The sequence below is a fragment of the Maniola hyperantus genome, chromosome 14, assembly GCF_902806685.2.
Source record: "Maniola hyperantus chromosome 14, iAphHyp1.2, whole genome shotgun sequence".
Taxonomy (NCBI): domain Eukaryota; kingdom Metazoa; phylum Arthropoda; class Insecta; order Lepidoptera; family Nymphalidae; genus Maniola; species Maniola hyperantus.
In genome coordinates this window covers 8,937,090-8,958,206 of record NC_048549.1, presented here as the reverse complement: position 1 = coordinate 8,958,206, position 21,117 = coordinate 8,937,090, and the positions used below count along the sequence as shown (strand labels likewise).

Genomic DNA, 21,117 nt, shown 5'->3' with positions numbered 1-21,117 from the left:
TGGAGAAGCGCGTAGAGAAGATGCACGTATTCCCTGTCGATCTCGTCAAGGGCGCCGACAGATTGAAAACCAGCGTTTTGCTGAAATGTACGAAAATGACTGCCCTCAAGCGCGGCTGGCCAAAGGCCTGCGACAGCGACCCTTGTCGTTTATACCGAATTAAAAGAAGCTGATTATGATTTTTACAGGAATGGGCGTAGGAGCGGATGCAGGGTTAGAAAAACTAGGAATTTTTGTAAAAACCATCACCGAAAGCGGAGCAGCCGCGCGCGATGGTCGGATACAGGTTAACGACCAGATCATCGAGGTCGACGGAAAAAGTTTGGTGAGCTCTACATTTTTATATGTAGTACATATTTGTTTGTTTTAGGTTGTTGTACAGTATTTTCTTTATTTTTTGGAATTGTTTATTCATGCTTGGGAGAGTATCATGAGACTTGTGTCATCTAGTCTAGTGTCTTGAGATTAAAGAAGAAATGAAACTATTGGTAAAAACGTGTTGGCACAAAACGGGAAATTACATGTCTGGGTCTTATACGTGATTCTTTGTCAATGATCAAAGGTGAGATCAAAGGCAAAAGAAGCTTGGGATGTAGAACACACTGCCTTAAAAACCCACAAAAATGCCAAATAGATAAATATGACCCCTAGAATAATAAATACTATAGAACGCTGATGATGTTACTTTTGTATAAAAACCGAGCGAGCCACTTCGCACACTATCTTAAAGAATCGCGTATTCAGCACACAGCCATCGCGACTCTAATATTGGTCAAAAATTACAAGCAAAAATCGTCTGTATCTTCTGAGCGGTAGGGTTGATTTTGAAGTACCATTCAAGTATTGTATTGCCAGCTATGATAAAAATTTGCACAATAAATATTTTCAGTTCTTAATATCATGTTCCAAGCGTTGATAATTATTGTGCTTATTGTGCAAACATCTGAAAAACATGTTTCACTATATAAAGTACATGTCGCTCGAAGCAATCACTTTAAAAATAATTAATTCAATTATTGTGAAAATTTTTGTACATCACTGGCAATACACAAGCCATTGACAAATAGTGATGTGTAACAATTGGCAGTCGATGTCGATAATATTTATCAATACGTCATAATTATTGGCTATCTTAAAGGGCAGTTAAAGATGGTATGGCATTGTTTAAATTTATTTACATACATGACGATTTCTAACCGACTTTCGAAAAAAAGGTTCTCAACTCGACTTATATGTAGGTATGTTAAATATCAGGCTGTACCTACCTAAGTTACCAATCTTCTCACTTCAGCCGAGATCCTGTTCTTAAGATTTCAAATTCAATAATGGTACCGGAAATGTCTATAATTCAGTCATTCTGTAGAATACCTAGTCAATCCAAGATATACCTGTCTTGTTTTGGCAAAGTATAAAATATGCAATCTATTGTTGTCCATCATCATCATCATGATCAATCCATCGCCGGCTCTCTGCAGAGCACGGGTCTCTTCTCAGAGTGAGAAGGGTTTGGTCGTAGTCTACCACGCTAGCCATGTGCGGATTGATAGACTTTATATAAGTATATTGATAGACTAGATAGTAAATAGATCCAGTCTGTCAGTCAGGCCGGAGGAAGTCTTATTATATAAATAGATCTACTATTGTTGTATTACTACCTACTAAAAATTATGCTATAGTACTTAAACTTTTTTATAACAATAGGTGCTACAGGATGTTTAGCCTTAAAATACACTATCGATAAAATTATCGACACACGCAAGCCCAAAATTAAGAGCGTTGACGCGTGGGACCACTTCACAAGTTCTTTGTTTGTTTGAAAATGAAGGGAATTTTTATATGAATTTGTTTTGTTTGCTGGCCATCTTTTTTTCCCGACCGCAGCGATAATCCTTGAAGATACTTAGTGTATATCCCCTTATAGCAATAGCTTCTAATCTGCCCACAAGAATAGGAACAGAGACGGTATTAAAAACCTTGGTGAGATCAATAATCACGCCTACTACTTTGTTCTTAGCTTCTATACGATTAACAATTTGATCAGTTAGAAGGTTGATGGCATCTTCTGTAGACTTTCCCTTCCGGAAACCAAACTGATTCTCAGATAATATAATGTTATGTCTATTCAAGAAGCTGGCTGGCTGGTTGTTCAGAATTTTCTGGATGACATTTGAAAGCATTGTTAGCACTGAGATAGGTCTATAATTTGTAATTAAGGTACTCCGATAAATTTTGTACAATTGTGACTTTAAGGACCTTCAAGCTCTGTGCACATGCAGTGTCAAAAAATAGTTCCATACAAAAATGTTCTAGGGAGCCTTTTGAAAATTAAAAATAAATTTTGTATGGATGTGAAGTTTTTTTTCACTGGTTCACAAATCACCAGTGACCCAAGGTGTCGAACATTTTTTGTTTCGTAACCGTCTGCCTGATAGTTTTCAAGAGCCTGAAGGGTATCCTAGTCAGTTTTTCACGTCTGGCTATCTTTATAATCTTGTTGCCCTAGAGTTTTCACTTTTACGCACACGGAAAGTTTGCTCTGCTTGACCACGATACGTGATTATCATTAGCTATGATTGCAAGACTTGAAATTGGCACAGCTACGAAATTTCCAAAGATATTCCAAAATTCCAAAAGTATTCCAAAAGTCAAGGGCCAATTTCAAAAGTAGCCTGTGATTTAGTAGGATTTACTAAAAGACCATGCATAACCGCACAGTTCTTTTTTTGTTTTGATATTTCTAGGTCATCTGTAATCAGTCATTGGTTTTTTTATGAGTGTGTCAAGAGTTGGGAGATGGTCATTCCATCGAAAAACTCTTCTCATAAGGCTTTCGGTGGCTTTAGTGCCCACAAGACAGTTCTTATATTCTATAAGTGACACTGTCACACTATTCGTATGGACGTATTCGTATGGATAGCTTGGCCTTATGTTTCTTAGCATTGCTATGTATATCTTCTCTTATTGTAGGCATTACGAGATACTCGTGTGTTTCCGATGTTTTAGTAAACCACTAAAACAAACGGGGCTTTGAGTATTTACTGTGTGAAAGACTGAGTTTTGATATCACTGTAGTTTTTGTATGTTAGAAATAAATGTCTTTGTTAGAAATAACCAGAGAATGTTTTGTTTTTTAAAAGAATAAGGATTTGATAGCAATATTATTTTTCAATAAAATTGATAATTCAATAGCAATAGATCTTTAAAAAACGCTTGTTCTTAAATATTTCAACCTTTTTATTCGTTATTACTCCTAATATCTGTAGCACTTCGCACATGAATAATTCCTAAAAAATCGGTAATTGTGTATGAACGCTCTTAACATTGTCAACCGATATAATTTTTCGAGATTATGCCTCGATCTACAAATATTTTAGTAGATTTTTATCTTATGGACGAAAGAAATTCCTTTATTTACCCGGACTCACATTTTTATTTCGCATACGACTTATAATTACAGTAAAATCGGCATCTTTTCGAGTTTTGTACGGCAGCTCTAATCACGGTGACAATTGGGCAAAAATGGCCCATAGTAATGTGCCCAAAAGACTTTGATATGAGCGTTTGCTCATATCCGCGGCTCGCCTACCCCGCCCACATGCTTCATCAAGTAGAGGGGGATTCCAACATCTATGATATGACCTATACGAAAAACATGGATTTAACCTTGGTATAGTTCCCGACAATCAAATAGTCGCGTCTGATCTACGATGCAAGTGCGAGTACGTGCAGGTATTGCTCCACGCGCTCGTGTACTGTGTACAGTACGCGGCCGAAAGTAATGTACATCGCGGCCGAAAGTAATGTAACACTAATGTAGGTGGCGAACGCGGGATGCGGCGCGGCGCGCGGGCTGGCATGTTCTGCTTCCTCGCGTCGCGCGCTTCACTGACGCCTAAAAAATGCTATTGTGACGCGTATTGCGGTTAACTTCAAGAACGACTATTTAATTGGCAGGAACATGCTAGGGCGAAGAGTTTCATTCTTTACATAATATAATGTGATAGCAATATTTGGTTGATTGTCCCAGGTGGGTGTGACGCAAGCCTACGCAGCGTCAGTGTTGCGCAACACGTCGGGACCCGTGAAGTTCCTCATCGGACGCGAGAAGGACCCTGAGAACAGCGAGGTCGCACACCTCATACGACAATCGCTGGCGGCCGACAAGGAGAGAGAAGAAAGGTAAGCTGTACAACACTAACACACAAATTTTATTGGGCGAGCGAAGAGTGGTTACTTTGTTTACTTGGGTGAATTTGCATTTGCATTGTGGCCTCAGCCTATCTTGTTGTTCAGGGCAAATCGCGAGCGACAGCGACGCCAGCAGCCGGAGGAGGAGACCAGCCCGCCCGCCGCCGACGCGCGACATCCTGACATCGCCGAACTGCGGGCTCTGCTTAACGAGGTAACCACTTACAGTACGAGTCAAACGTAAATGCGCTCCTGAAGTTTGCGCACGACGTTGCGCAGAACACACATTTTGGGTGTCCGAGGTCGCCCGAGGTAGCGGGGAGGGTAACAGCGCACGTCTCGCTCCTACATTCCCGCCAGTTCCTTGATGCGTCTCTCTCTCGCTATACGTGTCTTGTTTGTTTGTACAGTCGAGTTGAGAAGTAACTTTGTTTAAGCTGAGGTGGAACCTACCGCCGCCCGTTAAGTGATTTAGTTCTCGAGTGTACCATGCGCAAGATCGCAAAGCTAACTTCACGCAGACGCATTTAAGTTTGAATCGTACTATACTTGCCTTTGGTGTCTCACCGCGACACTTGCGCGTGAACTGCGCTAGCGCTGCCTGCATGCAGCCATGTTATTGGCCGCCATCAGAAGCAACTTTGTAACTGAGGGGTATAAGGATGAACGCTTGCGCGCGATCTATAAGCGTGCAAAACGCGTGCTATGCAGGCTTTGCGGACATGTATAGTCCGCACAGTTCGAGATGGCAATCGGGTAATGAGGCGGGGGGACGCCCTGCACACCCGCACTTTACCCGCGCTCGCCCGCACCGGGTGTGTGGGGCGTTCCCTCCGCGATAACCATCTTGACCTGACGCGTACTATAATTAAAGAAGCGTGCCAGGCAGTGTATAGTAACTGAACGCTTGCAATGCATACGCGATGTGTTCGCCAGATGTCTATGGACCGTGACATGCACTTAACCAGTTTTTTATTTGTGCGCAGCTGGTGGGCATGGAAGCGGGCGGCGGCAGCAGCGCGGAGATCAGCGCGCGCCTGCGCGAGTGGTGCGCGGCGCGCGCGCCCAGCGACCACCTGCGCCGCGCGCTCGCCGCCGCCGCCGACACGGCGCACCGCGCGCACCGCAAGTACGACAAGGTACAACGACATGCCTACTAAAAAAAACAAAACATACAGTCGAATTGAGAACCTCCTCCTTTTTTTGAAGTCGGTTAAAAAGTAATCGACGTTCACTTCTGGACATAGGTCTCTTCTAGGGACTTCCACCTACACTGCGACTCGTGTGATGTCTATCCGCCTAGCGAGAGGTCTGCTAATGACGGGTGCGCTTTTCGGCACAAGGTCGACATTCCAAAACCGAGACAGTAATGTTTAAATAAATCCTTTCCCCACCCATTACCACTTCTGCTCCGCAACCCGTTGAGCTTTGTCGGTTACTCGGTCGGTACGGTGTAAAATATTATTTATTTTATTAAGTGTGGTGTAATTTATGAGTTTTGTGTGATGGGGCAGGCGCGGCGCGCGCTTCGTGAGTGGCGGCGTACGCGCGCTATGGTGCGCGCGCGTGAGGAGTGGTGGAGCAGCGCGCTGCGCGAGGCGCACCGCGAGTACGCGGCCGCACTGTCCGCGCTGCACGACCGCGTGGCCCGGCTCGAGGTGCTGCTGTTGGTGAGCAAAAACAGATTACAACCCATTCACACCCGATTCTATCATCCTAAACATCTTGTATGAAATGGCTTGCCGAACAATCTACTATTGAAGCGCAGGTTTCTTTCGGAAATTGTGCGAAGTTTAACCTAACAATGGGCATTATCAAGATCAAGAATACATTTTTATTTGACAGGAAACGCAAAAGAAAGCTGGCCTACCTGTAATGTTACCTCACGAACCTTCCGCGCGGCGCGAAACGCCGCCCCTGCCGCGGCGGCCCGACCCCGACCCGCTGCTTATCAATGGTAAACTATTGTTCGATACCCAAGAACAGAGGTAGAAGGTTAGACTGTATAATCACTTACCACCGGGTGAGATTGCATTCAAGGGCTAACTTGTATCTGAATAAAATAAAAATTTGGTTGTCCTAAATGAGATGCTTCGGCGAAAGTGTCTTCATTCCTGCCATTCGTCCAGAGAACTTATTTTTACGAGGCTCTAATTGAACATATAATCGGTACAAAATGAGAACTCACTCGCCATTTTAACTCTGTGTCAACTGTCATGTCAAAAGTACGATTTTAGTCCTTATTTTGAAGATGAACTGTACTTTTGACATTACAGTTGACACAGAGTTAAAATGGCGAGAGTTTTATTTTGTGCGTTATTTACATAAAATATGACATTGCCATGGGTCTGGATGAAGAAATGACAGCATTATGAAATGTAACTAAATCAGATTTAAGTGATTTAGTACAGTTATTGGACCTAAACGTACGAGCTATTTTATAGATCCTTGGAGTTCGGACAGCGACCTCTCCGACCTATCGCCGATAGAAGACGAGTACGCGAAGGTGGACAAGTCTGACAAGAAGCGCGAGGCGCCCGATCTCGGTGACGTCACGGCCACCACCGCCAGTGACGTCGCGCCGCCCACCGTCACCAAGTATGTTGCCGTTGTCATCCCTATTGTTAGCCCAGCACTAACCACATTCTTCCGCTTTGCACAATTGCGTATTATTGTGTTGAAGTACGGTTAATGAGAAACGATACTAAAAATAATCAAAATATTATAAAACTTTTTTTGAAGCAAAGCTTCCTATCGGATATGCGCCCGGATTCCGCGAAGAACAAAGAGGAAACGTTTTTGATAAACGTTTGTCATACGAACCGCTAAGGTGTGGATTCTGTGGAATGCCCTTCCGGCGTCCGTGTTTCCTGCAACATACCTAAATATCTTCAAGGCAAGAGTGAACAGTCATCTTCTAGACAAGCGCGCTCCAACCTAGACCTCAACATTGCTTTTTATTAAGCATATTTGTTGTCAAGCTCCAGCCATAAAAAAAAGGTATTTGTTTCTGATTTTCCGTTCTGTAAAGTTTGGCCTGCATGTTGACACACTATTGCTTCTCGGGGTGTGGTATTATAAGTTGTGTAGTGTGTCTTATTACTTGCAGGGTGCCCGATCGTTGCACTGGGTATAACATCAGACAGGGGTGCAGGAATATACAGGGTGTCTTTTTGAGATGGGTCACTATGGACAGGTTTGACACTATTATAAAAATATACTAAGGAATTGATGTTGGAGTATAATATGTATAAACCATTCAAGTCATTCGAATTTAAATTCAGTATCAATTCAACAATCGAACCTGTTCATTTTCGTCGAAAGATCGTAAGTTACATATAATTTGCGTTATATAAATTCTAATGCTAAGTGCCCACCAGCAATAAAACTTGCAAAAGTCTGTTGGTATTGTCATTTAGTGTCAATGTCTAGATGTTTTAGTAAACAAAACTTGCAGAAGTAAGTCAACTTCTGCCACTGCTGCTGCGAGTGGTAACACTGTAATTAAAACAGAGCTAACTTCAGCAAATTTTATTGCTAGGGCACACTTAGCTCGTCAGAATTCGAGAATTGAATATTGTGTAGCGTTCCAGCATAACCTAAAGAGATATTTCATACAGTCGGTCGATGGAGACATCAAGACAGAACGATTCTGCGGGGCGACCGGGGCGAGCCGGTGGAGGGATTATTCCAACCGGCAAAAATCGACAGAACAAACTTCAATTTTTTTTGTAGTGGACCAGTCCTTCGAGTATGTATCTATCTTTCTAAGGACTGACACTGATGTAAAGCCGGCTTGCCTGCAAATAACAGGGGCATCGTGACGTCTCACTGTATGTATTCACGCTGTGGTACCAGTAAGGTGCTCTGAGAATCTTCGTCATCACTTACCCTTAGGTGAGATTGTAGCTATGTACGATTTCTCGTCCCAAACATTAAGGCATGATGTCTGTTTCTGCATGCCTAAACAACAACCTACATCGTAGCTTTTAACTTATTGCAGCCTATGCCTAGAAGTAATTTCGCTATAGTAATAAAACAGGTGTGGGTACAAATTTCACTATCCGCAGTCTTACTGTATTTTAATTACAAACATAAGTTTTAAACGGGAGTTCTTATGATCGATGGAGTAATGTAATACTCTTAAAACGAGTCTTGTTATCTTTTACGGATAGGCAATGCCACTGTTTTTTGGAGTGGATAGTGAATACATAGTAAGTCAATATGTTGAAACTCATTTATCTAATACCAATGTATGTGGCCAAGTGCTGATTACAAATTGAGATTGGAGCAAAAATTTTATACTGAGTTTTTTTTATGTAAACGCGAAATAAGAAGTTGTAAATATAGATACTCCCGGCTGTACTCACGTGCTTAGTCGACAGTCTCAACCGCGACGCGTTTGCGAGCTGAGTTCCTGTGAAAAAGGACCCCGGAAGGGTTCGAAACTAGTCGGGCTTACGTCGACTAACCACGTGAGTACAGCCGTGAGTTAGCATCTATATTTCACAATGGAAATCACTCACGATAGTTTAACTTTAAACGCTAAGAAGAAGTTCTATTTAAAGTTCAGTGTCGTCGAACACCAACGCCACCGCGACGTACGCCACGGTGAGCACGTCGACGTCGTACAGCGACGTGACCACGGCCACGACGTACGTCAACGTGACGACGGCGACCGACGCCGCGCCCGCCACCGGCCACGTCACTGTCACCACCATAGCCCCAGCCGCCGTGACAGACGCAGTGTGAGTATTACTGTATTATTAGCAGGCCGGGCTCACTTGGTTACGTGACCTAAGAAATTATATAGTTCGCGACAGGTCGACATAGCAATCGGGGTATGAGGCGAGTCGTGGAGAGAAGGACACACTCGCACAGTGCCCGCGCTATCCCTCACCGGGCGGACACGGCGCTGTGCGAGTGGGCGGGGCGTCCCTACCCTGATTGCCCTATCGACCTGTCTCGAACTATACCTGCGTCGGAGTGCCCCATCGGCGAGAGAGATATAAGATTTACGCGATAGAAATAGAAGTATTTATTAATTTTAGGCTGCAGCGCTGTGGGAAATTAACTGAACTGTGGGGAAAGAGGCTTCCGTACCTGTTAAGTACTATTAAGTGTTCTGTGATTAAAGCTACTAGGGTTCTTAAGGTGCCAAGCTCACAGGAGAAGACTGACTGATTAACAGCGCAATTTAAACGGGTCGATCTAGAAATGAAATTTTGCATGAAGGAAGCATCTTCAGCCAATACTCATCCACTGTCGCACATCATGCATTGTTAAGTCGCCAACCTGCTTCGGCTGTTTGCGTCCAATCGATGCCAACCACCCTCCAGATTCGCTCTACTTAGCTGGGGGGCACCCTAAGCTCCGCGGTCACTACTAAGATCTTTCGTCCATCGATCCTCTGGTATATGTAGGATCCTTAAATGAGATCCTTAGAGAAGAAGAAGTCGCGCGAATCAGCTAGTAACAAACACATCACAGTCTAAAGATCAGCTGGATCCATTACTTATTTATAGAAGTGGAGCGAGCACGACGGGCGTGTCAAGCGTAAGTGTGACGCCTATCACTGCGAGCGCGGTGAGCGGTGCGACGAGCGGGGCGCCGAGCGAGGTGGTGACGTCGCGCGAGCTGGACGCGGCCGTGCCGCGCGGTGCGCTGCTCGACACGTCGGCGCACCGCGCGCGCACGGACCTGGCGCGGCATCGCCACCACGCGCCGCTCTCCCACTCTACACAGTCGCCGCACTCGCTCAGTAACGCCAGCTCGGTGAGTGTTTACTGACGATCTTTATCCTCACCTTGTTTCCACAGTCTTAAGGGCGTGAGCTACAAGAGCTACAATTTTATTATAAGTTACAGTTTTATTAAAAGGGATTTATTTGTTTTCCAGTATGACGGACTAGACGATTCGTACAACGACTCGGCAGATGAATCGCTCAGTGAATCCACGTCAGGTGCACCGCCACATTCCTCTCACCACACGGTAAGTATTGACTATCATATACTTACCTACAGTACCAGGCAGGGAATATTGTACATCGACCTTTAGAATGAGATAGCGGTTTGGTATAGCGTTGTCTCTGTCGTTGAGACCGACAAAACGTGACATAGGTATGAGTGACAAAGACAACGCTCTACAAAGCTGAGATCTCATTCTAAAGGTCGATGTACAATATTTCCTGCCTGGTACTGTATTTAATTTGCAATACAATGATGTAGTGGTGATAATTAATACGATATTAATTATCGTATTAATTACGGTGATAAAAGATATTACGGTGATAAATAAAACTTGAAACTAACGCTAAGAGGGTTCCGAACGCGCCCAGGTCTGAGAAGTGAGGTTGAACGTGAAGATGCTGATGGATGATTAGAATGAATTTTGCTTTTTCCCGCAGCGGGAAACGCGGCAAAGTTGCGGCAGCTCGGTCGGCAGCGCCACTGACGACGCGGTGTACTCGCGCGACCACAGACTACATCCGCTCTCAGGTAACACGCTTCACGCTTAGCCCTTAACTGTGCATCATTTGTATGTAACATGAGTGTGCCCAGCTTTATATGATACACGTCGTAATATTATGTTTTAATAAGCAAAATGTAGTTTGTTTATTATTCATATAACTCGTGCCAATTTATGTCATACACACAAGCATAAAAACTCTTCGCTTTTTTTAAAACGAATACATGACGCGTACAAAAACGCGTGAAAAGTTCGATTTTAGTCCTTATTTTAAAGGTGAACTGTACTTCTACTGTTGACACATAGAGTTAAAATAGCAAGTCAGTTCTCATTTTGTACGGACTATAATATGAGCGTTGCCTGGTGTTTTATAATATCTTTGCAATCTGTCAATGTTCAAATGTCTGTCGGTCCAATGTCGAGCCATTTTTCGTTAGAAGCAACTGTATGACCGTGTGGGGTAGGTCCGCCGGCGTCGCTGGCCGAGCAGCTGAAGCAGGTGCTGGCGGAGCGCGAGCGGCGCCTGGCAGCCGGCGCCTCGCCGCACCCCGATCCCGTGCAGCTCACCAACGACCTCGTCGACGAGATCCGCCAGGCCGTCAGCGAGGCCAACGCTAGAGGTTTGTATTGGGGATGTGAAACATATGACATGTAGCAGTGGCGTGCACAGGGCTCGGAGCTAGGGCAGGCATTACTTAGGTTGCGTTTCCACTGATGCGGAGCTGGGCGGAGTGGAGCGGAGAAAAGTATTGAAAAGTGGCAAGTGTTTCCATTAAAATTGAGCGGGGCGGAGCTGAGTTGAGCAGACTAAAGCTGCATTGAGCCGTGTTACCATCAGTCAAATTTGTGCGCCACACCGTCCCGCTACCCTCTGCTCCATGCCTTCTGCTCGGCACCACAGCCTGCTTGACTCCATTTTGTCCGGCTCGGGGCCGCGTGTTCATATATTTTATTTGAAAGTCCGCTCCGCTCCACTTACACTGTTTCCACTGATGCGGAGTTGAGATTTGTGTGATTGTGACTGGCCAATTCACAGTCTGCTCCGCTCCACTCCACCCGCTCCGCTCCGCGTCAGTGGAAATGCACCCTTAGACAGGTAGTAACCAGAAATAAGCATAATGATCTTTTTCAATTAAGAGTAAGCGGTTGCTATTATGCCTCTGCACGCTAATGCATTTCAGACTTGGATATTGATAATATATCGAAAGTATTAATTTATCAGTTTCGGTAATAATGGGTAGGAATGTGAAAGTATTTCGGATATCCGATCGTTCTGGACAATTTTAGTTTTTGTATGAGATTTTATCAATTACTCGAATTTTATTTGGTGATCTTAATTTTTGATTGGTACAAACCAACCACCAACATTGGTAAAATTCGAGATTAAAATTAAAATGGACCTACATGTCCTTGATTTAAAATCGAAAATTCAGTACCAACGATTTTAATTTCGCAACGTTTCCGCTTGGAGCGCTGGCTGTAGATGTATGACATACAAACAGTACAAACTTATTCCGTTACGAACCCGGATAAAATATTCTTGATTACGACAGGACGAAGTATTGGTCTTATTTCGTAGCTAGTTAAGAAACATTGGATACCAATGTGGATGGAACCCAAAGTTGAGCTTTAAGGGGACTCAGTTCGGTGCTTTCTTCATACAAACGTAGGAGGGAAATTACAACAATATTCGATATTGTACGCACAAAACTAAGAATTATATCGATTTATCTCGTCATTATCTAGGTTTATTGATATATGAAACATTGAAAAAAATATTGATTTAAAAGTTACGAGGCTCAAAAGATTCCTATTTTAACACTAAATTAATGACAACTTTGGGCGTAAATAAATAAGATTAGGGATATGAAAATTCAAAAACAATTTATCATTAGACGTAGTTTATTTATTCGTTAGTTGAAATAACTTTACTTTGCAAACATAAATTCAGCAGTTTTTTCTCAAAAATACTTTTCCTAAACCCTTTTCGCGCGCTTGATTTCGGTGAAAATCATCGTGCCTCTCAACTTTCTCATACAATGTCAAGTGAAAAGCAAACATGTTACCCCCGTGCGCTGCCAATTTCGGTCGAGCGTCCTGCGTCACCTTAAATGTCCATTTTACTTTTTTAAGTGTTTCGTCGCTCGAATTCTATCAGTGTTGGTGAGATGTGAAATCTAACTCTACTGTTATGATCGTTAGGTGTATCGATGTAATATTTTAAGCGTTTCAATTTTTTTATTTACCAATTTATGATTTTAAATTTCTCAGTTCGGATTTGCATCAAAATATTGGAAGTAATATCTGAACAGGGTAGGTGCTATAACGCTTAAGTGATAAGTCTATTCACTTTTAATTATTTCGACAGTATCGTAACCCTTCATAACTATTATTTTTTATCGTTTTTCATAAAAAAATATGGGTGATGGTGGATATTAATTATGCTCCTTAGCTTCCTGTGCCCATTATTTTGTGGCTTATAGTTACAGTTGTGCTTTTAATTTGCATGTCATTTTTGTGTTTACCTCTAATTATTTTAATTTACTTATGCTATGATTTAAATTTAATTTTTTAAACACATTTTCTGAAACATTTCGATGTTATATTTTTTTTCTTAGTTCATTATGCTAGAAATCTTCCACCATAATATTATGATCAGTAAGGCTACAAGTTCAGAATATTATATCTACTCGTAGTTGAGAAGGCACACACACGTAAATGGTTTCGTGTATGCGTAAGATTGTACACATTGTAAGAAATGAAACTTCTTTGGGTTATTTTTATACATTCTTAGGCATTTATAAACCTCACTTATACTTATCGATATTTACTAAAAATCTACGAAACGTTAGGTTATATAGTGACGTCTTTAAGATTTAAGGATAACTTTTTTCGGTGCAAGTGTCTTGCATTTTACTTAACGATTCTCAACCGTGCCTAAAGAAGTTTCACTTCAACGTAATGTGCATAGAAAGTAGCGAGTGTGCGTGTCGCGTGTAGTGTATAAGTGACGGGCGCGTGTGGTTGTAGTGAAGAAAGCTCCGGCTTGTGTAGTCGGCGGCGAGGTGCCGTGGCAGCCGCTGTCGGCCGCCGCGTCCGAGGCGAGCCTGTCGCCGCCGCCCGTGCCGCTGCCGGCGCTGCCGCTGCCGCACCCGCCCAGCCTCTGGACCAAGCAGCAGGTGCGTGTAGTGTGCATCAACCTTTATGACCTTTCGAACAGCTGCCAGTCGCTTCGTATCACGCAAATACGGCTCATGTCGGCTAACAAGGGCAGGGCAGGTTTTCCCGTTCAACTGACTAATTTATTATCCCTGAATTTAATGACCAAAGCGACATAAAGTTTGGTGTAAGCACGGCAGAGATTTAGCGCAGAAAAAAATTATGTAGGTACTTTTGATACTTTTTTCTTTAAAGCGAGTTTTGGCCCACTGAATTCATTTTCAAGCAAAATTGAGTCCATAATTGATGATTTCGATTACTGAATGCAAATTTGACCTCTTTTAAAACCTACATTTAAAACAAATAAAAAGATTGGTTGATTGATTGAAGCTGCTAAAATTGAGTCCAAAGTTCGTGATTTCGATCAAAACGGTATATTTACACAAAAAGTTCTTCATATATAGCTCTTGTAAAATTTTATTTCGTGCATTCACACAGGTTTTTCGCCAGCTCCTCAATGTCAATGTATGATTTCAGGTATGGCAGTGGGTGTCGACGCTGGGCGAGGGGCTGGAGAGGCACGCGGGCGCGTTCGCGACTCGCGGCGTGGACGGCGCGCTGCTGCTCACGCTCAGCTCGGCCGACCTCAAGCTGCTGGGGCTGGCGGGTGACGACCGCCGCCGCATGAAGCGGCGCCTCAAGGAGCTCCGCGCCGCGCACGAGAAGCACCTCAAGGCGATGAAGAAGGCCGAAAAAAAGGCTAAGAAAAAGTAACACCTACCAAGCTAAAGTACATGATAACCCTTCTCAAGTAGGACTGTCTTAAAAGCAGCACTGATATTACGATTGTTCATGATTTTTGTCTAGTTAACACTGCGTTCACACACAGACACAGTCTTATGTGTGTGTTTGCGTTTTTAGGTTATTTGCTAAAATAATATTTTAGAGGCATTCAGACATTATGTCATATATCGTGTGATATTAGCTTTCACGCGTTACTGAAAAAAGAAATCGGTAGTTCGAAAAACTGAAAGACATTGGGATCCCAAGGTGCTGGAATGGCGACCTCGCACAGCGTTGGAAGACCCCCACTAGATAGACAGACGACATCAAACGAGTCGCAAGGAGCCGCTGGATACAGATTGCGCAAGTTCGTCGCGTGTGGAAGTCCCTACAAAGGATGTCCAGCTGTGGCCTTTTAACGGTTGATGATGATGATGATGATGATGATGACTTACGTGTAAACCCGGTGTAATGACTTTATGTAACGTATCTGTATGTCAGTTAAGAGGTTTATCCGACACTAGACGACAATTACGAGCGTTAACATAAATGTTGTAGCCTACATATTGTAACTTCATTGACTAAATTTATCGTCATCGTATGTCATCTTCGTCTAGTTGAGATACCATCTATTAATGCACTCCCGCCAAAGAGAGTCACAGTTCACATCAGTCGACGTTGTAACAATTTGTACGTCGTTTAGTCTTAAGTATTTTATTCTTTCCTACTATGCATTTCTTGCCTTATCTGTGTCTGAGCGTTTATGTGGCAGCTTTATTCTTCATTTTTTTATCATGACGACATGTATAGTCCGTAAAAAATCAGAATTCCTTGAGAATTCACTCGCCATTTTAACTCTGTATCAACTGTCATCTCAAAAGTAGGATTTTAGTCTTATTTTAAAGGTGAACCGTACTTTTGACATGACAATTGACACAGAGTTAAGATGGCGAGTGAGTTCTCATTTTGTACGCATTTATGTGTGATTGGTGTGAACTGTCTCAAACTCGTTAATATGTATTATTACTTTAAAACGAAAATATGATAAGTGAAAATGATATGTACCTTAGTACTCAGAAATGGTGTTCGAATGGTGGCGGCTGCTTGTCGCATAGTGCCATCTGATTTGTAGCTTTTAGATAGAGACGATAGAGCTGCTACGAACGAGGAATCGAAAAGTAGGCTAAATATAAGGAAACTTGAAATAGAATCCGATTGATATATAATAAGCGCTACCAAAGTGACATAAATACGACTAATATATTTTCAATGCTGAAATTCTTCATTGTTCCTACATTTTATATTAAATGTCTTATACTTCTCTGTGAGTTTGATGCGAGGTGGACTGTCTGATGATACTGGCTCAATCTAGTCATAAGATCAATTTGTAAGCTATTCGGAACCTTATGAAATACCACTATAGAATTTTTCTCAGGAATTTTCAAGTTTTTAGGATAAATTGTAACTTTGAAGTGTAATAATTTAGCATCTATGTATTGAATAAACGATTACATTGCGATAGTTATCTAGGCCAATATTCGAAATATACAAATTGATTTTGGTAACGGCATTTATTTATAAATTGTATTGCACAAAATGTACTTAGTCCGGTGACACAATGTTTGTAACGTCACCGATTAATTAGAGTATCTGCAACATTATATTATTAAATTGAAATCATTCATCGAATCATTACGACGTGATCTCATCATGAACTATCTGCATGTTTTTCATCCAGTATTACAGTATTTGCTAGACAAGCTCCTTACACCTCAGTTCCTGTATTAAAATCTATACACGTTTTATATTACATTCCAATAACTTTCTCTCAATATAGTTATTTCTGTGTGTGACTTGAATGATTTAGATGGGCTTTCTAGTTTTCTTAGGCAACATTATTAGGGTTTATCTAAGTGTTAATCGGTCTGTGTATTCATTGAGCGTGCTTGGTTCCGTAGCTGCGTTTACTGTGTAAATACCTGTGGTCTCGAAGCAGACAGACTGGAGACTTATTGTATGTTTGTTGTGTTCGTATGACTGATATGTACATCATTTAGAGTATTTATTTCGATTAAGATTTAACGATTAATATTATACGAGTAAGTAGAACTCCATTAACTATTGCCAAAATTGATGAGTACTTTTTTATCTTTGTTGACTTTTTTGTTTACTCCCCTTTAAATTATTTTAATATTTATTTTGGGACCAAATTAATTTATTATAATACTACAATTTATTTTTTGTGTATTTGGGTGTGTTCAGAAAAAGATTTTTATCTATAAATAAATAAAGAAACCAAAGTCTTATAACATATTGTTTTTATTATCATCAATCCAGTTTATCGTATTTATTTCACATTATTATATTTTATTAGGTACATTATTAAATGGCAAAAACCGGGATGTGATCAAAACAACGCATTTTGATCATTTCACAACAGTTCACGATATACAGCCAGCTGACACTTGACAGACAGACGGCCACGCATACGAAGGGTTACCCACACCTTAAAAGAAATCTCAAATCAGTATAATAAAAATTACCAGTGTCAATTTTTATTATACTGATTTGAGAAGTCTGATTGCAGCCAAGCGCTAGTCTATAAATAAAAAAAATCTTAGTGTGATTTAGCAAACTTATTATTTTATTATTTTGGCAACACAAGTCCGTAATTTATTTGTGATGGAACCGATGGAACCACAAATTCACGATTTTCTGATTTTTCCTTTACTTGTACTAGAAGACACTGCTAACAAATTTCATGATTCTAGGTCAACAGGAAGTATGCTATATAGCCATATAGGTCTTGTGATTCCCCACATTGACAGACACAACACAATGAAGTGATCCTATAAGCCTAGAACTAGAAAGGTATACAATAGGCTACTTGACTCATATCTAATTTCGTCCAATAAATGATTATTTATTATAGTATTTTGCTTAAGACAACGAAATATATCAATAACAATTATTAAAAACGCAGGATGGATATATAAATCCAATTTAAAACCTTGGCCAAAGAATTAGTTTGGCCATCCAAAGGGGTAATGCTGCCAGCATCTTGGGTACAATGCCTCGCTGCGGTGGTCTCGATGAGGTTTTAGATTTAATTTAATTTATTTTAGTTTTAATTTAATATTGTTTTCTTTTTTTTTAGATTTAAGTTTATTAATAGTTTATTTCTTTCCATCTTCAAGTAATTATTTTTAATTTTCAGTATTTAAAAAAATACAATTTTTATTTTTATTTGAAACGCAGAAAACGCTGTCAGCCATGATGTGACGTCATTAAAATATGTAAACAAAGAAATGTCATTCCTATGTCACGCGGGGACTAACGTAGTATCCATATATATAAAATTTAGAGTCCTGACTAACTTATATATCAACGCACAGCCTAAACATCTAAACAGCTGGTCCTAGATACATGAAATTTGGTGAGTGTGTTCTTTGTAGGTAAAGAGAAGGTGTCCACTAGGAAAGGATTTTTTGAAATTCCACCCCTGAGTGGGTTAAATGGAGGTTTGAAATTTATGAAGTCCACGCGGGCGAAGTCACGAGCATAAGCTAGTTTTTATATATTTCTAAAAACTCATAGTAAACGTAAAAAAATATCGTTTTCTCTTTATAATCTCTTTATAAATTGAATAAGTTATTAAGTAAGACTTACAACAAAGTGATCTTTGCAAAAATAAATTTGGGTTGAAGTCGTTAGTCATATAGGATCCCTTTAAGCAAGTCTTTGCGTGTTAAGTATATTTATTTCACTGGGCACTCTAATCCACAACTTTCCTGTGGTCTTTATCGATGCGTTTTTTACATTCTCGGATGATACAATAACGATAATTACTATATTTTTCATGTAAACTAGTATAGAAGTCATGTTTATTAAACTTTGGGAGGTCATGCTGTTGTTTACAAATGCATGACGTCAGAGCACAGATAATCTATCGGCCAAACATGGCCGACAGTGTTTTCACCTGTCTAAGAAAAATATTTTTTTAAATTAAAGTTTTACGGTTTTTAGGGCGCAAAAAAATATAGTGTTAATTTTTTTGATATAATAGGACAAATATTAACCATTTAAGACCAACTTAAAAAAAGTGTCAAGTAGCCTATTAGTACAAGAAGGATATCTTTTTTCCTTTTGAGGTACGGAATTCTTAAAAAGAAATATTTGTCTATGATAGAGATGAACAAAAAAATTTTGAGATGTAAAAAAAAAAAAAACCATTTAGTTATCACTTTTATTCTTCTTTTTATTTCTTCTTTTCCTTTTTGCTTTTTTCACAGATGGCTCAGTCACAGTCACATTAGAGATTTCTTCTGCATTCTCATTGTCATAACTTATAGTTACAAATGCTCCTGGCTTCCTCTTTTTTGATGAAACATATGTTTTATTATCAGTATCAGATATATCACTGTCATCTTTTTTAGACTCATTTTCTGCATTATCATTTTCACTCTCAGACTCTTCCTTCTTAATTAGAATATTCTGTCTATTTAATGCTATGCAAGTGACTCTACAAGCAGCATTTAATGAGCATATCTCTTTAAGCTTATTATCACTTACAGCCCATGCCTTAAGTTCTCCAGAACTTGACGCTGAATATAAGGTGTTGTTTTCATAATGCAAGCATTTGACTCTCTGTTTATGAGCGTGACACGCCTCCGCTTGTGTTTCTGATACTTTGAAGTTAATAATATTACCAGTTTCTAGTCCAACAAACATTTTGTCATCATCAATCCACTGTACAGTTGTTGGTTTTGAATTACAAGTCAAACGTTTCTCTAAACCTGCTTTACTGATTGTCCATACATCAACATTTTGTAAAGAAACAAGAGAAAATCTATCTCCACCAGGTGAAAACTTTATTTCAGTAGGCAAGCTGACTCCTTTGCTGGCCAAGTTTATGGTAAAGGCTGGTCGACCCTTAATTAAATTCCATGTACGAAGAGTTTTATCTCCACCAATACTTAAAGCCAATTTGTCTGACTGATGAACAGATATTGCAGTGACTGGTTGTCCTGAAATAAAATTTTAAAAGAATAACAAATTACTTCTCCACTACCCAGCCATGTAATAAACACATTTAAGCTGTTTGATCAAAATCGATTTTGTAGAAACTATGATACAAATTTCACACAAACATACGCTAATTAAAAAATTAAAAACAAAAAAAAAAAAAATTATGAACAAATAAGACCTACCACCATGGGCCTTTTTCCAAATCTTTTCAATCTGCCAGTTGCCCGTCCGAGTCACAATGATGCTTCCATCATCACTGCCGGTAAGTAGGTGCGTACCCCCGTGAGTAAAAGCAACTGTATTTATCGTCCCATCGTGGTTCATTAAAACCGTATGTTCTTTACGGGTCTTCAAGTCTATAACAACAACTTTATCATCAGTCCCTCCCGATGCAAGGAACTTCCCAGCAACAGAAACGCATCGCACAGACGCTGTATGCGAATGTGTGGCGAAAGTTTGCTTTAGTTTCGTTCCCTGTAACACGAGAAATATGTATTTATGATTTTATACAGGTTAACAGAGCTCGATAAGTACTTGAAATTTATATTTGTTTTTACTTACTTCATCTTCTGATCGCAGTGAATAACCTAATAAAAAGCCTTCATATGTTCCTACAATTATTTCATTCATTTTAAAATTAATAAAAAATTAAAACTCACAAAAACACTCAAATAACCTCAAATTCACATTTCCATACCATTCCTACTCTATGATACCTACCATTTCTTTGACAAATCACAGAGTACATTATATATACAGGACAAATGACACCTCACAATGACATCCAATAGGTACCTACCACAGAGTACTTTTTACATATGGTACCTACGCATCCAATGGAAATCCACTATCCCTATGCACTATCCACACCACATCCACACCAACAGGCACCAAGAGGGCACAATTGTAGGTACAGGCAGTAGGCACAGAGTACATTGGTATACTATGGTACAGGTACAGGTACCTATAGTTACCATGTTCCTCACAGATATGGTCAGATATGCAACTAGCGTGGCCCCCTCAGTCCCTCTCGCTCAAGCAGAGGTACTTACTTGTGAAATGTTACTCCGTCTATTTTGCGTTCGCGTTGGCTATTGTAGCCTACTATACTGCAACCCACCATTGCACAATAACTTCGAAAACAAAACGAATCAATTATTTATTTACAATACTTGAGTCAACATAACCTCACTTTACGTTGTTTGCCAAAATCTCACATATACATTTTGGCAAACAAAAAAAAAGTGGCCACGGTGATAAGGACAAAACATAATCATTTTGTCACGTTCTAATAAGAGCTTAAATGCATTTAGCTATCTCGCTCTAATAGTAAGTGTCACAATAGGGCTACCTACTTATAATATTCCTTCTTCTGAGATGTACCTAGTTAGTTAGGTACCATGGAATTTTTTCTCGTCTGGCTTTACTAACTATCATGGATTTAGAAATTACTAGAACCCGTACATACGCTTGCCTTGCGAGATGACATCC

The 21,117-nt window shown here is 40.5% G+C and overlaps 2 protein-coding genes across 8 annotated transcripts in view; one reads left to right on the top strand and one right to left on the bottom strand.

Moving 5' to 3' along the window:
* Nucleotides 1-16,907, top strand: part of Spn (Spinophilin) — a 53,614-nt gene extending 36,707 nt beyond the window's left edge. For 6 of the 7 annotated variants that reach the window (XM_069503066.1, XM_034975692.2, XM_069503067.1 and 3 more), the window contains 15 exons: nucleotides 189-325; nucleotides 4,028-4,179; nucleotides 4,294-4,402; nucleotides 5,175-5,327; nucleotides 5,703-5,858; nucleotides 6,034-6,145; nucleotides 6,633-6,786; nucleotides 7,298-7,384; nucleotides 8,757-8,936; nucleotides 9,714-9,963; nucleotides 10,087-10,179; nucleotides 10,595-10,685; nucleotides 11,121-11,276; nucleotides 13,687-13,835; nucleotides 14,353-16,907. In XM_069503066.1, the coding sequence (XP_069359167.1) occupies nucleotides 189-325; nucleotides 4,028-4,179; nucleotides 4,294-4,402; nucleotides 5,175-5,327; nucleotides 5,703-5,858; nucleotides 6,034-6,145; nucleotides 6,633-6,786; nucleotides 7,298-7,384; nucleotides 8,757-8,936; nucleotides 9,714-9,963; nucleotides 10,087-10,179; nucleotides 10,595-10,685; nucleotides 11,121-11,276; nucleotides 13,687-13,835; nucleotides 14,353-14,589 (2,216 nt within the window). In that variant the 3' untranslated portion in view covers nucleotides 14,590-16,907. The remainder of the gene's footprint in view (nucleotides 1-188; nucleotides 326-4,027; nucleotides 4,180-4,293; nucleotides 4,403-5,174; nucleotides 5,328-5,702; nucleotides 5,859-6,033; nucleotides 6,146-6,632; nucleotides 6,787-7,297; nucleotides 7,385-8,756; nucleotides 8,937-9,713; nucleotides 9,964-10,086; nucleotides 10,180-10,594; nucleotides 10,686-11,120; nucleotides 11,277-13,686; nucleotides 13,836-14,352) is intronic. The other variant, XM_069503071.1, reaches the window with a different exon arrangement.
* Nucleotides 16,908-18,813: 1,906 nt separating this feature from the next.
* Nucleotides 18,814-20,337, bottom strand: LOC117988538 (p21-activated protein kinase-interacting protein 1-like). The gene is made up of 3 exons (XM_034975689.2): nucleotides 20,188-20,337; nucleotides 19,809-20,100; nucleotides 18,814-19,625 (listed from the first exon to the last, which is right to left on the bottom strand). Exons 1-3 carry the CDS (start codon nucleotides 20,254-20,256, stop codon nucleotides 18,832-18,834), a joined length of 1,155 nt encoding a protein of 384 aa, XP_034831580.1. The 5' UTR covers nucleotides 20,257-20,337; the 3' UTR covers nucleotides 18,814-18,831.
* Nucleotides 20,338-21,117: the final 780 nt, after the last annotated feature.

Excerpts from the sequence above, each read along its gene's own strand:
- LOC117988538 (XM_034975689.2), bottom strand. The coding sequence starts at position 20,256 with ATGAATGAAATAATTGTAGGAACATATGAAGGCTTTTTATTAGGTTAT. Across the intron at positions 20,101-20,187 it reads CACTGCGATCAGAAGATGAA|GGAACGAAACTAAAGCAAAC; the intron begins GTAAGTAAAAAC and ends CTCGTGTTACAG. Across the intron at positions 19,626-19,808 it reads TTGGAAAAAGGCCCATGGTG|GACAACCAGTCACTGCAATA; the intron begins GTAGGTCTTATT and ends ATTTTATTTCAG.